Below are 17,424 nucleotides of genomic sequence, written 5' to 3'. Positions count from 1 at the left end.
GCATTAAACACTCGGAAAACTCTTATTAGTTAATTTTTTTTTAAATCTTAGACATTCACTGGAGTAAGCATTTGATAAAAAAAACTTGGTAAAAAACGAAACAGCTGAGGTGTCAAATATTAAAAATTAAATCGCCATATAAAAAAGGTTTCGTGCCATTTCAGTTTTAATATTATTGTTACTACAAGCGTACATGGGATGGATTATGCCCGAAAACAAAACCCACTGGGACCCTGCCCGTGTTACATGAACACGTGAGCCACCTTTGTTTCCGCTACTTTGTAAAAGGAATATAAATAGAATTTCAAACATGGTGGCCTTGGGATTCCAATGGGGTCCCAGGAACATACAATATGTTAGATGCGGGTTTAGTGGCGATGCAAACATATCCCTATAACCAATATGTCTAAGTGACCTGAGGGTATTTTAGCCTCCCCTGGTATCTGTCTCTAAGCTTGATCCTACTAGCTTCATAATTGTGAGAGTTCGAAGGCAAGCAAACAAATTAATTCACGAACACACAGTGTAAATTAATACTGGTTTATCAATTAACAAATATGCGTGTAAAACAGGAGGTTAAGAGGTAATAGCTAACTCATTTTTCAAACAGGGGAATACGCTGCCCTTACTCCTACTTTTAATAGCCTGGAGTGCATAATATATGTGCTCTTTGTGGTACAGGATTGAACATGTACTTTATACTTTCGTAGTTAATGCATAAAGTTTTTGATATTTCTGCTTTTCTGTCAGTTAATTATACCTACAAAAATCAATCAAATAAACACTAGCTTTTCCTGATTCTGCGCTTATTGAAACTAATTTACTAGATAGCAAGTAACTGCATATTACTGCAGGAAAGATAGCTTGTGACGTCTCAAAGTAATTTTTTTTTTTGTTCGTGAAGTGCCCCGTTAATACTGCGGTTAGTCTATGGATTTACAACGCTAAAATCAGGGCTTCGATGTGGCTAGATGTGGTTTTGCTATAAGAAACACACACACACACAAACTGTTCGTGAACCAATTTATAGCCAAGAGCTTACCCTCCATGGTGATCGAGCATGAATGGTTAAAGGCCAATTGCAGAAGAGATCTTGTATACAACATGGCTTTGTGAAAAACCACTGTTATATTAAAATTCAGATGCTTCTGTGTTTAGCATTTTTTCTGTAACTTAATTTTTAGCTTTTGCCAAGATTTAGATTTTTGGTTGAATGTAGTTTGTTTTAGCTAAAAGCTACGTAACAGGCTACCTGTGCTCTGTACTCCAGCAATAATTGAAGCGCGGATTTTGGCGCATTAAATCCATAAGAATACTGTTGATTCATTGGGTGACTTTTAAATGTTATGTATTATTATTTATTTTGGATGAGTCTCCGATTTATTATGTTACGAGCTCTAATTTGAGCTCAGTAGTTAATTAAATATCAATATGTATTAAATTTATGTTATTTTCCAACAAGATTGATTCACAAAATTTACATTTTTAATACAAATATATTTTAATATGCAAACATAGAAACAATATAATTCATATTAAAGGTTATAGATAAGTTATTACAATTGATGGTTTATATACAACGGTTTTGCAAACTTACAGACAAAACTGAGAATTATATCCGGTTTAGAACTAGCTTGCTTGACTGGCCTCACACCGATTCAAGTTCACTTTTTACCAATGAAGATATTTTAATGTCCTTGTGGAGACAATAATGTCCGAAGTAATTCACTGAAATTAAACTGTTTTTCATGTTTAAAATCTATCACTTTCCTGGTTAAATTTTGTAGTCTTCCGATGAGTAGGCCTTAATCATAATTATAGCTTCCTAAGCTTATAGCACACTGACTATAGCTATCCAACAATATTCTCTTTTTTTCCCCCTTCGGCTAGCAACATTTTTATAAGAATCACGCGAATTTGTAGAAGTTTTGGTAATATTTTCATGCCCTTTCGTCAAAAGAATTCCCTACATATTTCGAGAACGGGCAGTACTTGCGCAATACACAGTCAAGAACATACGTCACATCCAAAAAAGAAAAGTATACAGAAACAAGTGTAGGCACTAAAATAAATATACGACAGTAAATCCATCACATGAAAAACTACTAATAGATGGAAAATGTAGCAATACAACATTTTGTATCCAGTTTCAGAGGTATTTTCGACCATGGTTTCGTTTTGTTTGTTTTTTTTGTTAAGCTTAAAGTACACAATTAGCTACCTCTGCTTTATCCATCGCAGGTATCAAAATTCAATGTTTAACATGAAAATCCCTCTGACTTGCCACGGGAGGGGGAGACACCTCATGCCAACGTAAAATAATAAGTGTGCGTTTGAGTATTTGTTTCCACTTGCCGAACAAAAGGACTTATTAAATTTTCAATATTTCTAGAAATTGACTTAAAACTACTTTTTCATAAATTTCTCATAGAAATTTATTTGTTAGCTTGAAATATATCGTTTTATGACCATGAAACCTTTATTATTTACTTTTACTGTTTATAGATGGCAGAGCTTACCTACCTTAAGTAGTGAATTAACGCAGTATGTTGCAGATATTGGAGTACTTGTCGGTAGGTGCATCGTGCTAGTTGATATGCTGCAGTAGAGAAGTAAGCAAATTTGTAAAGTTCAGTTTATTACTTTCAGTTAGAAACTTACGAAGACAGTCACATGCTTAATTCTGTATGCAATCTATGTCGTGCTTGCCCAATGCCGACGGATGAGAAAGAAGTAAGCTTGTCTTATTTTCCCTTATCACTTATTCGCATAACTTTGATAAGAATAGATTATGCTTATATGTAGTATCCATAAATTGGTTAAAATAAATTTAGATCGATTTCTTCTTAAAATGTTTTGATAGGAATAAAAAATTCTATTAATTACATTATTATATGAAATATTTCGATCTGTAAGTATTAAGAAAAAGGTGTGAGATTACATATGTACATTGTGAATGCCTCAAGAATTTATCCGTTACTTAGGCAACCAAAATGCTTTTTACTCTCATTTGGAGACAATATTTTACTTTCCAGCCGTGGTATCAGAAACGGATGTAGCTTCTTTATATCGATCAATTTAGACAGTAGTTGCCGTTTCAAAACATTTCGTATACATCTATCTATTCATAAAGCTATATGAAACACTTATTATGACTCTTGAGATGTTTGGAAATAACATAACAATCTTCAAATATCTCAACGACGTGAAACATGTCAATAAAAATACTTATAACAGACGATATTGATTTTAGACACGTACCTCCATTCTAAGACTGCAGTATTATTTCTTTTCTTTTAATTTTAATGTGGTAATTTCTGTGAAAGAAGAGGATTTGTTGTATGTAACTGGATGGAAAAATATGTTATTGTAAGTTAATATTAAAATGTGTGTGTGTGTGTGTGTGTGTGTATGTATGTGTGTATATATAGTGATATTGATAACTTATAAACACAAAAAATTAATAAAGCTTTTGTTGATGTATTTAAATTAGAATATTATTTGAAGCGCATTATTCATATTTATGGTATGTATCTTGAAAACCGTAAATAATTAATACATAACGATAACTTAATGCGATTAACTATTACGACGTCATTAGAAGCTAACGACACTATTACAGCAAAGGCAACAAACAAAGCCTCGACAGAGAAACTTCATTTCTTTCTTATTTTACACATTTTACAAGTCCAGTAAATCTACCCAGTAATGTAGTAAAGAAAAAGAAACCAATCTCTTATTTTCTTCTTAAACAGTTTCATGCTTTTGACGATAAATTTACAAAATTACCTTATCCTATCCGGCCATTCACAAAGAAATTAGTTCCATATAAAGAATTCTTCCAAAACAGGCACCTTAAGCATTTCTTAGAGAAAATAACTTTTTCGTTCAAAACGAATTTGTTTGTCAAACCCCTTAAGGTACCTACTATACCCAAATTTTCATTATGCACCAACTTGTAATATCGTGAGAGATAGAACTTTCTTATCAGAAAACAGTTTAAAAAGAGATTAATGGTTCTACATCAGGATTTGAAGATTTTTGCTTCAAAAGTCACTTCTGTTCCGGCCCGGCCAGATGGTTAAGGCATTCGACTAGTAATCTAAGGGCTGCGTGTTTGAATCTTCATCCCACCAAACATACTCGCCCTTTCAGCTGTTGGGGCGTTATTTGATAAAAGAGTAGCCAAAGAGTTGGTGATGGGTGGTGATGACTAGCTGATTTCCCTCTAGTCTTACACTGGAAAATTAAGGATGACTAGAGCAAATAGTTATCGAGTAGCTTTGCGCGAAATTTAAAATAAACCAATCCACTTCTGCTCGTCAAGCCATTACAGCCATGAAACCGATGAACACAATCTTGTAAAATTTGGTTGGTAAACCAATTCGACTGTACGGAAGAGAACACACACATGCTGGTTGACATGATGGTCGCACTACATTGAATCCATGTTTACAAATAGGGTATGTTTTTTTGAATAGCTGTTTATTGTAGTTGTCAGTGTAAATAGTCTTCCGCATGCTTATACACAACGAGTTTTACAACACTGTGTCTATCTGTTTCTTTAACTCTGTTATTTGAACAGAGGAAATGATTTTGAAACACCTGGTATTTAAAATTTCCTTTTGTAAAACTTCCGATCTTATTTTTTACCCACTGACCATTTTGCCCAATAGTCTTGTTGTTTGGTTAGTAAATGTAAGTTCTCCCTCTCCCTTATTTTAGTTATTGTAATTTTAAGGCATAATTGTACAACCATTTTTAGATTATACAAAGAAATTGACTAACTACGTTTTTATAGTATGCAAAGTGTGAAGTGTCATTTTAGGGTACTCAAAGAAATCGGGTATTTGTTTTTGTAAACTGTATAAACAGTGAAATATTATTATGTGATAACATATTTTGGGTGATTATTTGATGTACCTTTTCAGTCATATACAGAGTATAAACAAAGCTTTACTTGGCGTCGAAATCCAGATGAGATTGTCCAGAAACCACCAGAAAGCGGTGAGTCGGGCATCATCTTACATTGTTTTGTGTGAGCCCTCTATGGATATAAAACTGCACTACAAACTTTTGATTAAATAGATGTAGACAATAATGTAATTATTCTATGTATGTCTTATTTTTATATAATCAAACAAACAATAACCATAAAGCAGAATTCACAGAATTCGTGATTATTAAGTATCATATTGGGTGGATGTTTTAACAATGCCAAACATATATGCATATGAGCGATATTTGAATTAATTGTGGAACCACAATTCGAATAAATGAAATAACATTCAAGACAGAGAAGCTATAAATTTTAGTATAACTATGACCTTCGTTATTTTTAAAGTTACTCGAAATTACTCCATGAAATCAAATTATGGATTTACTAACTTAGTAATAAATTTGTTTTAATTTAAGAAATCGGTAATTATTCGTCATGTAACTTTCATTAGTAATGAAGTGTAACTGCTGATTGAACGTAAAATTTCTGTGTGGGATTGAGTTTAGGATTACATATTTTTTATACAGTTGTTCAATTTTTTTAGAGCAAAAGGGTTATCTGCACTTTGCTCAACATGAGGGAATAAATCCCAGATTTTGGCGTTGTATGTCCAAAACTTGTCATCCACTGGTACAGTGGTAAGTCTTCGGATTTACAAAGCTAACATCAGGGGTTAGATTTCTCTCGGTGGACGGAGTAGATAGCAATCACGCATATACACAGTTTAAAACTTATCGCTAACTCGGCAGAGAAGTTGTTCGACGACCAACTGAAATTTAATTTCTCGTTTCAGACTATGTAATTTCCAATTAAAGTTACTTATTATCTTATAAAAAAAAACATTCTATTAGCTTAACTTAGATCAACATATTAAATTAAGTGTTTATTGTAATTATTTAAACACGCACTATATTTTCTGGTAGTAGTAACTACCCTGATTTCAAGTTGCTCAACAATAAGACTGAAGACTTCTAATATTAAAAATTGAGTTTCGATACTCGTGGTAGACAAGGCACAGACAGCCCATTCTGTAATGTTACGCTTAACAACAAACACAAAAACAAACTCTCATTTTCCATGAGCAGGAAAATATTCGTGTACTTGGTTAATGAGTTTTGTTTAGAGTTGGGGAAATGGTTACACACGCACAGATCTCTTGAAGGAATTTCTTTATTTACTATAATATTTATTCTAGGAGGGTCTGGTTACTTGAGGTTTTGACGCGTTATGGATGCACAGATATCACATTTTGCGCCTTGACGTTAACTTGTAATTTATTATGGAGAGAATAAACAGTCTGACAAATGTGATGTCCCAAAATAGACAGCTGATTTTTTTCTGCCTACAAATCTGATATTGGTCCATAACTTCTTTCTCCGACCTCACATCTACGATCAAACTTGTATGGTTCTAGGTCACGTGTGCAAGGAGGAAACTGACTTTGTTGTTGATGTTTTTTTATTTATTGTCAGACGCTCCCTTGTTGATCGAGCAGATGTGGTAAGATGCAGAAAGAGATTTTTCACGTATTTTCTGCAAGCTCTTAGATCTGAGACTTGCAAATTCTGTAAACTTGCATATAGCGGTTATTTTTGTCTGAAGGTGTAACTTTTATTAACTTTGTGTGGTTGTTCTTATTTTAGTTTATCTATGATTTTTCTTTATTGTGTAGGAGGAGGCTCATACTAAACTGGTGAAAGCGAACCAATAAAATTTTCTGTTCACACTCTCTCTCTTACCAGTTCCACACACCCACTTTAAACACTTGTCCTTGTTTTCATTGTACTTTATTTGTAATCTGATTGTGGTTTTGCTTATTTTGTTGACTTATTCTTTGTTCATGAACCTACTCGAGACTCAGAAAATATAAAACTTTGCGAAATAATATTTGTTGGACCTCTGGTAAGGTTGGTCCTAAATACTGCTCTGTGTAAAATACGTGCACCGGTAAATGCTGCATTAATAATTAATATAAAAATTCTCGTTTCAGCTTTTGAATAACAAATACAAGAATGCAGCTTATAGCAACTCATTTAACTCCTAATAATTTCAGTCTTAGCAACAAACAATGATCATTACACACACATAATTCCATTCAGAAAACTGTCTCAGACAGGGTGGCCCAACCCAGAGAATAAAATTTCTGTATAGGATTATGTACTTTTATGTGATGTTACAAATACTTTAATTGCGTTTAGTGTTCACACTGTGTTTCAACCAGAAAAAAAGTTTCTCATAATTGTCCGTGGAAAGTTATTTCTTGTGTTATTTGTCCTATAGAATCTTCAAGAAGTTTTTAACAGTGCATAGCATACAGAATACTTGTAACTATATTTTTCATTTCATTGTAACTATATTTTTTCAATCGACATGTTGCTAAGGGTATCTGACACGGTCTGTAATTTTGAGCTATTAACCAAAGGGAAGACAACCAGTAAACAACATCCTACTTCTCATCATCTATCCTAAGGAATTGACTGTAACTCTTGTAATGCACCTATGGTCTAAAGTGCAAGAATATTTTGTAGTATGACACTAATCAAAACTGGATCCAGATCTTTTTTTTTTTTACTACGGAGAGGAATATTCCTAGATATTCCATTGAAATGAGGACTATGTAGAAATTAATGGAATAATCCTGTGCATTGTTTACAAGTAAAATGTCTAGTTATTTTTTAGATAGACCTATTGTATGCATATAGAGGAAGCAGAATCTTTAGTATATCATCATTCAGTGAAGTTGTGCCAGTACTGTGGTGTTGGTAGTGAATTTTGCCTAGCTAGTGTGTTTAACAACATAGTGGCAGACAATTAATTAAATTACACGAAATAACAAAAGTTTTACTCTTTCTTGTTCCTGGACAGAAAGTGCTATTTTCTAATTGCTTATGCATAAAGTAAACGGAAAATACCTATTTTTCTCTTCAAACTTTGTCTTTGCGATCTGGATAATGAACTTTTCAAATTCACCCATTTTCCACAACATTCCAGGTAGATTCAGTGCTGAGTAGCTGATACAGAATTTTCTCGAACTTACAAGAATTTTCCAAAATGTTGTAGAAGCCTCAACGCTATGCTGCTCCATAACGGGAATAAGTATCCGTCTCTTTCCTTGGCTCATTCTGTGCACTTCAAGGAGGAATACAACAGCGTCAAGGCCTTGCTAGAAGCCTTGAAGTATGATGAGTATGGCTGGGAGGTTATCGGAGACTTCGAAATGGTGGCATTCCTGGTGGGTTTCCAAGGAGGCTTTACCAGGTTTCCCCGTTATCTTTGCCTTTGGGGCAGTAGGGACACCACAATGCACTACAGCAGGAAGCACTGGCTACAACGGACCGAGTTCTCTATGGGGAGGCACGATGTCAAGTGTGAGCCACTAGTAAATCACCAGAAGGTGTTGTTCTCACCTTTGTACGTAAAACTTGGTCTTATGAAACAATTTGTCACAGTTTTTGACAAGGCCTCTGCAGCCTTCAAGTACCTTCGAGACTTTTTCCCTAAGGTGTCTGAGGTAATGTTCAAAGCTGGTGTCTTCGTTGGACTACAAATGAAGAAGATTCTGGATTGTACAGAATTCTCCAAGAAGCTCAGCAGGAAGGAGAAAAAGCTTCGGGCAGCTTTGTCGCAGTGGTTCGGGGCTTCTTGGATTAATCACAAGGCCGAAAATTATGTGGAACTGGTTGAGGCTCTGGCGAAGAACAACAGCAAAATGGGCTGCAGGATGTCCCTGAAAGTCCATATCCTTGATGCTCATCTTGATAAATTCAAGGAGAACATGGGAGTATAATCATAGGAGCAAAGCGAGTGCTTCTATCAAGATATACTGGACTTTGAACGCCGTTACCAATTAGCGTATAACGAAAACATAATGGGAGACAGTATTTGGGGGCTGATATGTGAATGTGACAGTCGCAAATCTCGAAAAACTACTCACTTCTAAACATTTTTGTATAACTTTAGTATAAATACATGCAAATCTTGATTCATATGTTGTTTTATTCAGACCTTATGCAAATGAAAATGTGAAAATTTGCCCGTTTTTACATAGAAAATAGGTTAATTTCTAAATTTCATTATTCATGTCACAAAAGTAACGTATGAGGGGAATAATGGCCATTTTCTGTACTTTTACAACATAAGCAATTAAGAAGTAACACATACTATCCAGAAACGAGATTTGTGTTACATAGTGTTATAGGGATGTTTCTTGTGGTGAAGTAAAACTCCTGTCATATTCAGGTGCGCAGTTCTCTCATAGCAATCTATGAAAAACTCCAATGGCATGTGATATTTACATCAGTGAATGTTTTATTGGCATACTGTTAGTCTGGTACAAAAAATGTCAAGGTGGTTTACCAGATGCGTACTTACGCTTCTCACTTTTTTAGTCTGTTGGAGTAACCCTATATTCAAATTAATGTTTCTAGAAAGATATATAACCAATTTCATGGGAAATGTCTTACAAAAAATGCATGATATTACAAAAGGGAAGTACTGAAAGTCTACTTTATATACAGGAAAAATATTATATTATTTGTATTCATTCGAACAATATATAACTACATTTTAATACAATACAATATTTAAAGAAAATATTAACGTGTAAAGATTTAAGACAAGCCTTGAGTAAGCTGAGTATAACTAAAGAGTAACAAACAAAAACATAGATATAAATTAAAGGAGTTCATACAATTATTCTTAAAACAAGTGTAAATAAAAAATTTGTAATTATGGCAAAGCCATCGCTTTCTCTAACCTCAAACTACTGGCCACCAATCAGCAACACCTTACCACCCATCACTCACTAATGGATTGACTGTCACTCTTATAATAAATGTACTCACAGCTTTAAAGTGTAGTGGATATTTTGTGTTACCAAACATATTGGAATACGACTTAGTGACTTTGAAATAAAGAACCCTTCCAAAGGACCAATCGACATCTTGTCCTCGAGTGGTACAGCACTATAACTGTGTGCTTATAATGCTAGAAACCGAATTTCGATACTCGTGGTGGGCAGAACAGAGATAGCTCTTTGTGTAGCTTTCTGCCTAAATTACAACTAAAACAAAATCGGCGCCTCGGTAACTAAAAGAAGAAACTAATAATAAAACAAGGCTTCGACCACTTTGCAGCCTGGAATAAAGCCTTCTTTTACTATTATTCCTAAGAATACACATTACTGCTAGTAGTATTAGACATATTAAAGTTGGCCCAGCATGGCCAAGTGGTTAAGGCGTTCGATTTGTAATCTGAGGGTCGTGGGTTCGAATACCCGTCACACCACACATGCTCATCGCCCCTTTAGCCAAGAGGAGGTTATAATGTGACGGTCAATCCCGCTATTCGTTGGTAAAAGAGTAGCCCAAGAGTTGGCCGTGGTTGGTGATGACTAACTGTCTTTCCTCTAATCTTACACTGCTAAATTATGGATGGCTAGCACAGATAGCTTTCGTGTAGCTCTGCGCGAAATTCAAAACAAACATATTAAAGTTCATACAATTTATTTCGACGAGATTGTGAAATTCAACTTCGATTCTACCTATTAAAAGCACATAACTTCTTTTTTGTATTTGGAATGCAGGAATAAGTAAAGTCAATGTTTGGGCATTGTATTATATGTAAGTTTGGAATAACGTAGAAACAATATTCGATGTATGCTAACTTGAGTATCGAGTCTGTGCAGACAGACTATGGTGAGAATGGTTGGATGCGTAAGTTTATATGGTGCTTTTTTAAAATTTATACTAAGTTCTACTTCAATTTCATAAAACAAGAGATATGGGATATTTTTTTTATTTCATTGAAAGTTTCTTTTGTTTTAACATATGTTGTAAGTATATTGTTAACTGTTACTAGTACTACTACACTTCTAGGTAGCTTATAGGACACAGTAAAGTATTAGTATTGTGTAATAAATAATAACTTAAGCACATAAATAAATCCAGTATTGAAAGATGAAAAACAAAAGAAATACGCCTACCTGAGTCGTTATGACTTTTAATCTTTAAAAGTAGCCTTAGAATTAGACAGTGCTCAGTGAATGAAATAAAAAAAATCACCTTGAGATTTGATCAGTGGTTCTTTGAATCAACCAGAGTACTGCAGTTACATCATCTGACTGTAATATAGAATAGCACTATGCACACAAATTTTGTTCCTGGATAGTATGTGCTATTTCTTAATTGCTTATGTTGTTAAAGTACACAAAATGGCCATTATTCCCTACAAACTTTGCTTTTGTGACCTGGATAATGAAATTTAGAAATTAACCTATTTTCTCTGTAAAATCAAGCAAATTTGCAGATTTTCATTTACATAAGGTCTGAATAAAACAACATATGAATCAAGATTTACGTGTATTTAAACTAATGTAATACAAAAGTGAACAAAAATGTTTAAAAGTGAATAGTTTTTCGAGATTTGCGACTATAATGTAAATCACTTTAACTTATCAACCCCCAAATATAGTCTCGGCATTCAACTTTGTTAGACCAACATCTCTGATCAAGTCATTGAGGTATCTTTGGTCGGGGTAGTGTCAGTTTCCCTCACCAGTTGCGCCTCTGAAATTGTAATCTGGATCTTCAACGTTTACCTCCTCTTCTGATCTGCTGCTCTCCTGAGGATGGCTGCTTTGTTTCTGGCAGAGTGGGTACAGGAAGCGTAGGGCAGTGTGGCACTAGGGCAATGGATGACGGAAGGTGCTATACATGATAGCAGATGCATTCTTGCCAGCCCGACGTTTGGAAGGGACCACCATGCAGAAGTAGCAATTGCAGTGGGTTTACGCCAAATTCTTGGAATAGAGAACTTCATAGCTCTGCTATCCTTTCTATACCATCCTGCAAAAGAGCAAAATAAAATTATTATAAAGAACAAATTTATTTCATCCACAACTAATGTGTAAGAGGTTTATGCAAAATATTTTGTGATGTTTTTTCTATACTATTGGAAATTTAAAAAAAAAGGTATAAAATTTGTATAATATAAAATCTTACTATTCAAGCACGCAAAAATTGTCCATTTTACCTTCTAGAGTTTTTTGCAGCGCTCACAGGTAAAATGAGATGCCCAGGGTTTGTCTTGATCCCCGACAGACATGCCGAAATATGCCTTGTAGGCTTCACACATTTTAGCAGATACAATCACAGAGTACTTTTCGCTCTTGTCTTGAAAAATTGGCCACGTACGTCGCAGAATGCATCTGGAGAATGCTTGCAGCTTCTTAATCAGACAGGTCTATGTGTTCACTCAGGCAGCTAGAACTAAGCTGAAGTGGTGAGCAGTGACCCCTGTATACATATATTACTGTGAAAAGTTCTAGAAAATTCTGAAAGGTTCTTCAAAATTCTCGTAAGTTCTACAACATTCTAGAAAGTTCTTGAAAAATCTCTATCAGCTACTCAGCACTGAAACTACGTGGAATGTTCTGGAAAATGGGTACATTTTAAAATGTCATTACCCAGGACACAAAAACAAAGTTTGAAGAGAAAAATAGGTACTTTCCATTTACTTTAGGCATAAGCAATTAGGAAATAACATTTCCTGCCCATGAAGAAGGAAAAGTAAAAAATGTTGTTACATTGTATAATTTGCACAAATGAATGGTTTATCTTAGTTATACCTCTCATATGATGTAAACGAGTTTGTTTGGTTTTAATTTCATGCAAAGCTATGAGAGGACTATCTGCACTAACTGTTCCTTATTTAAAAGTGACAGAGTAAAGGAAAGGCAGTTAGTCAACACTACTTACCGCCAACAGTTGGGCTACTTTTTACCAAGGAATTGACCGTCACATTATAACATACCCACGACTGAATGGGAGAGTATTTTTGGTGACTGGGATTTGAATCCTCGACTTGCAGATTAAGCCGTAGCAAAACGTCATTTAATTATCTTGAAGGTATTAAGCTTCAAATATATTACAACTGAACAGACGCAACAGCTTTTAGTTTCAATTAAACAACTGTAAACATTTTAAATAAAAAATTAGAATGTAGGAATGGGAACACCAAAAAGAAAGGAAACAAGGTAGGAATGTGCACACATAACCCATGCTGTAGCTTTGAGCTTAACTTAACAAAAAACACTATAAAACCTCAAGGGGGAGTGGCTGTCGTTCTGCCCATTCATACTGTTGTTTTTGTAACTTGGTAATTGTTCAAATTAAATGAGAGATACAATAGCTAAGTTCTTTTTTGTAAACTTTGTTTAAGCAATCAAGTATGTACAAGTAGATTATGTAATCAAGTTACATGACCATAACGAAGAGTGCATGACATCACGTTTGATGTCGAAAATAAGACAGGAAGTTCTAATTGTCATATTTTGCTTAAGAAAGACACTATATACATGATAGTTTGCTGACTGGTAAGAGGAGAACCAGAAGAATAGTATGAAACTGCTGATTTTTTGAATTTTTTGAGAATTTAGTAAACTACCAATAAAACTTAGTTGAAGTCTTTAATTGGATCGAAGTTCAAAGTGAAACACGAAGTATGAATAGAAAGAACGACGGTTACATCCATTTTGAAATTGCACCGTATTAAAAACTACCAAGTGTTGTAACGTTATCTCATTCATTTCTACCTTGTTTCATTACTTTTTGTTGCTTCCCTTCCCACTTTCTAATTACTTTATCTAAAATATTTTTTAAAAAATTCTCTCGTAGTTTTTGTTTGTTTCGTTTTGTACTAAGTCTCGAGAGTGATTTAGATTTTAGACCTATTCTTCTCAAAGTTTTTCTTAGTATTATCTCTCGGCATTTTTTAGCTTTTACTAATATCTTTGTACATTTTTTCTTCCAGCTAGCTAGGGTGGTAGCATTTTTTTGGCTGGATTAATGGCTTAGGCTTCTTTTGCATATTCAGTATTACTGCATTTAATCTTATTTAACTCTATTCTTGCAGTATTGGCTCTCTTTGCTAAGACAAACTCTTTTCAAGGTTATCAGCATGAGATTTTAGTTAAAACCTAGATCTAAAGAATCTACATAGTTTAAGTATTTTTTTTTAGCTAATTCAGCTGCAAGCTGATTGTGTAACGCGTGCGCATAAGCTCGTGCACATGAGATAAGGGTGGGTTGCCACTTTGTATTTCACAGAGCATTCTTGTAATCATAGAATATTGCTACTACTGTACTGTCAGCTTGTTTGTAGTGTTGGAAATGGTTATTATTACTTGTTATTATTAAAAGTATAAATAAAACTAAGAAAAGCACTTTTATTGAATGCAGCACAATTCAGTCAAATGCATTTAGATTTCATAAGCAATGTTTTTCCAACAACGTTACTCAGTCAGATTGCAAAATTGTGGTTTTGTGAAATTTTCTATTTTACTCTAATTTTTTGCAGGTGCTATTACTATTCAGTTGATTTGTTTACTATTCAATAGTGTGAGTAAAGTGCTTATAAAGTTTTTTGTTTACATGCTCATTATAATGTGTTTGGGATTTTAATTTGTTTTGCACATATTACACACCTGGCCTATTCGTGCTACAAGAACCACTGTACTTTGATAGTTTGACTAACTGACACTCTCTAACCATAACTAACTCGGTAATTATTTACAAGTATTTATAACTACTGTACGCAACTAAATCTTGGTCGAATTTATTATATCTTAACTTTATGCACCCTTTAGCTAAGTTTTAATTGAAAACAATGAAAATAGCTTACAAATGTATGATGTTAAAAACAATCTGACGCATTTGTGTTAGAAATATTATTATTATATAATACAAACAAACCTGCCAGTTATGCCTTTAATCCATTAATTCAAACAAAATTACATTGGATAGTGTCAAGGAAGCCTTACTTGTATCGATTATTAACATGAGTAAAAAGAGTTTAATCCTAATACTTGCAATACTGCACATCATGTATTACAGAAAAGGAAAGCAATATTTATTCAAATTAGTGGACAAGCAATGAATTCCTGTTTATGGTGACAGAACATTCCAGGGAAGGTACTGTATTTTCAGTTTACCTTTGTTGGGCTCTATTTATCCACCCACATGTTTGCTGTGCATGGCAATCCGTGAAAGGGAGGAGAGGATAGAAATGGTGAAAGGGTGTCGCTGATGGTTTAGTTTATCCTAGTGGCACTTTCGCATACCATTTTGGTCAATTTATCAGCTGTACATAACACACAGATGTTATCAACTTGGTCAGAAATGGATGTTTCAGACAATGATCCTGTAGACATGGATGTTACATGTTACTATATCCCCTAAGGAGAATGTACATTATCTTTTTATATAGATTTTATACAGTATACATGAAACATTAAAAATATTTTGTATTAATGCTATATAATAGAAGGGTAATAAAACTTAATTTTTGACAGTTGTGCATGTGTAGGATTTAACCAAATGTTTTTATATGTACTTTCAAACCTTTTATTCTCTTTTGTTTTTCAGTATTAGGTATTGTTCTGAATACATGTAATTTTGTACACACTATAAAAACAAAAATTGAATAAAGGCAAGTATTTACTGGTGGACATCAAATTGATAAGAGTGCAATAAATTTTTTTTTTTTAAATCTGTTATCAGTTTGGTGTGTCCTTCCTTCCTGTAAGGTAAGTTAACACCTGAAACTAAAATATAAAAGTGAATTTCTAAGTTAAGTTTATAACAAATAAAATTGAACATTAGGCTTAGATTCTAACAAGACAATTAGACTTTTCTGAGTTTGATTCAATATTAGTCACACTAACGAAAATTCATAAGCTACCTTCTAACTGAGTGCTTTAAACAGGAACACTCACATTCAACTACTAGAAGCAGGCTGGGAATATCATAAATGAATGAGTTAAAATGAAGTCCACAGTCTTCTACAAACAAAAATCACACTAAAGTTATAAAAGCTACACAGTTAACCAAGAAAGTAAAAGTGAGTTTAAAAAGAATAGTAGGTTAAGCTTAAAAGATGTATCTAAAATTAAAAATTCTCTTTTACAGGAGTAATCATTTCTTTTTTTATACAAAAACAAAAGAAAGAAAGAGCTAAATTTGCCTATGAAATTTATTTCACATTCAAGATTTATTTATGTTCACTGAAAGTAACTCTAGGGCATGGCTGCCTCTGAACTTGCATGATCATTAGTATGATAGACATCTTTCTATTTCTGGATGCCATATTCTATCTCCCTTACAAGAAAGTCAATTAATTGCATGTTTTCAAAACAAATATGTTATCACTTTAACATCTTCTGCTAAAGAGTTTCTAGTGCAGAAACATGAGGATTTAAGACAAAGTCAATGTGTAACTGAAGGTTTTAGAGCTGGGCATTTTAAGTTTGGAAATTAAGAGCTATAACTTTGTCAACATCATATTAATCTGTTTCACACATACATAGTTAAAGCCATGGAGCCAGCCCTCTACAAAAAGAAAAAACATGATTTGACATGTAAAAAGGATCTACTCTTAAACAATGAAGAGAGAATGGATTACAGTAACTCTAAAAGTACAGGAGTTGGAATTGACATATTTAGTTCAGAACAAAAATCTCAGACTCTGGTAAGGAAATGGTACTAAAATTATAAATACATAAGAAAAGTGTGTACAAAGTTTGTAATATATCTGATTACACATTATAAAGTTGTGATTTATAAAATGTGTCTTTTAGACAATCTGTACAGGTCATCTTTATAGTTGTTAACTATTATGCAAAAAACTTTATCAAAATAATTTTTAAAAATCAGGTTTCAGTATTGTTCTTTGTATTACATAAATATATATCTTTTGTTTGAATGCATTTAGATAACATCTAATCATCCCCTGATTAAAAGAACAGCACGATGCTGAACACTTGTACATACATTAATGTATTTTGTGCATCAAGCTCAGGCAACGTTAGAATGAAACCTATTTGGTAAACCTGCTTAAGTGATACAAAAACTTTGTTTCCTAGTTCAGTAGTCAATTATTTATGTACAGCATACATTGATGCCATATGCTCCCAAGGTTTAACAGAAGTACACATCATAAATCAATCAACAATGTATAACCAATATCATATCATTATTGACTACATCATACACTATTTTAAGATATCAGTAGGCAATGTGTAAGTTATTATTAACATAAGTTATTTATGTGTAATGTAGTAAGTATAAAAGTGTATGGTAATATGTGTCACATAATGATTGTACCAACAGACACATTTGTGAAGGAAAAAATAATGTTAATTGAATTCTTCACCTATCAAAACATATTATTCTGCTACACTGTACCTCATGACGTAGGTGAATTAGGCACTACCAAAGAGCACTAAATAGCTAGGGACCCCTAAATGGCCTCAAATAATATTAGCATAATTAACATAAATGAACATATAGCAAAAAAATCAAAACTATAGTATATTTTGTTCAGATGTCACACATGGCTTCAAAAATAGTTAAAATAAATATTGTAAA

General features: G+C 33.5%; 1 protein-coding gene across 8 annotated transcripts in view; it reads left to right on the top strand.

The window, feature by feature from the left end:
* Positions 1 to 2,538: 2,538 nt before the first annotated feature.
* The window catches only part of LOC143253282 (uncharacterized), a 95,627-nt gene continuing 80,741 nt past the window's right edge, over positions 2,539 to 17,424 (top strand). The window contains exons 1-3 of one of the 8 annotated variants that reach the window (XM_076506891.1): positions 2,539 to 2,733; positions 4,932 to 5,007; positions 16,365 to 16,525. In XM_076506891.1, the coding sequence (XP_076363006.1) occupies positions 2,674 to 2,733; positions 4,932 to 5,007; positions 16,365 to 16,525 (297 nt within the window). In that variant the 5' untranslated portion in view covers positions 2,539 to 2,673. Of the gene's footprint in view, positions 2,734 to 4,931; positions 5,008 to 13,102; positions 13,500 to 13,548; positions 13,568 to 16,364; positions 16,526 to 17,424 lie in introns of those variants that run through there. The other 7 variants (XM_076506892.1, XM_076506898.1, XM_076506893.1 and 4 more) reach the window with 7 other exon arrangements.

Source organism: Tachypleus tridentatus, chromosome 6 (genome assembly GCF_004210375.1).
Source record: "Tachypleus tridentatus isolate NWPU-2018 chromosome 6, ASM421037v1, whole genome shotgun sequence".
In the NCBI taxonomy this organism is placed as follows: domain Eukaryota; kingdom Metazoa; phylum Arthropoda; class Merostomata; order Xiphosura; family Limulidae; genus Tachypleus; species Tachypleus tridentatus.
The sequence above is the reverse complement of the archived record's forward strand: the minus strand, read 5'-3'. Positions and strand labels throughout refer to the sequence as shown.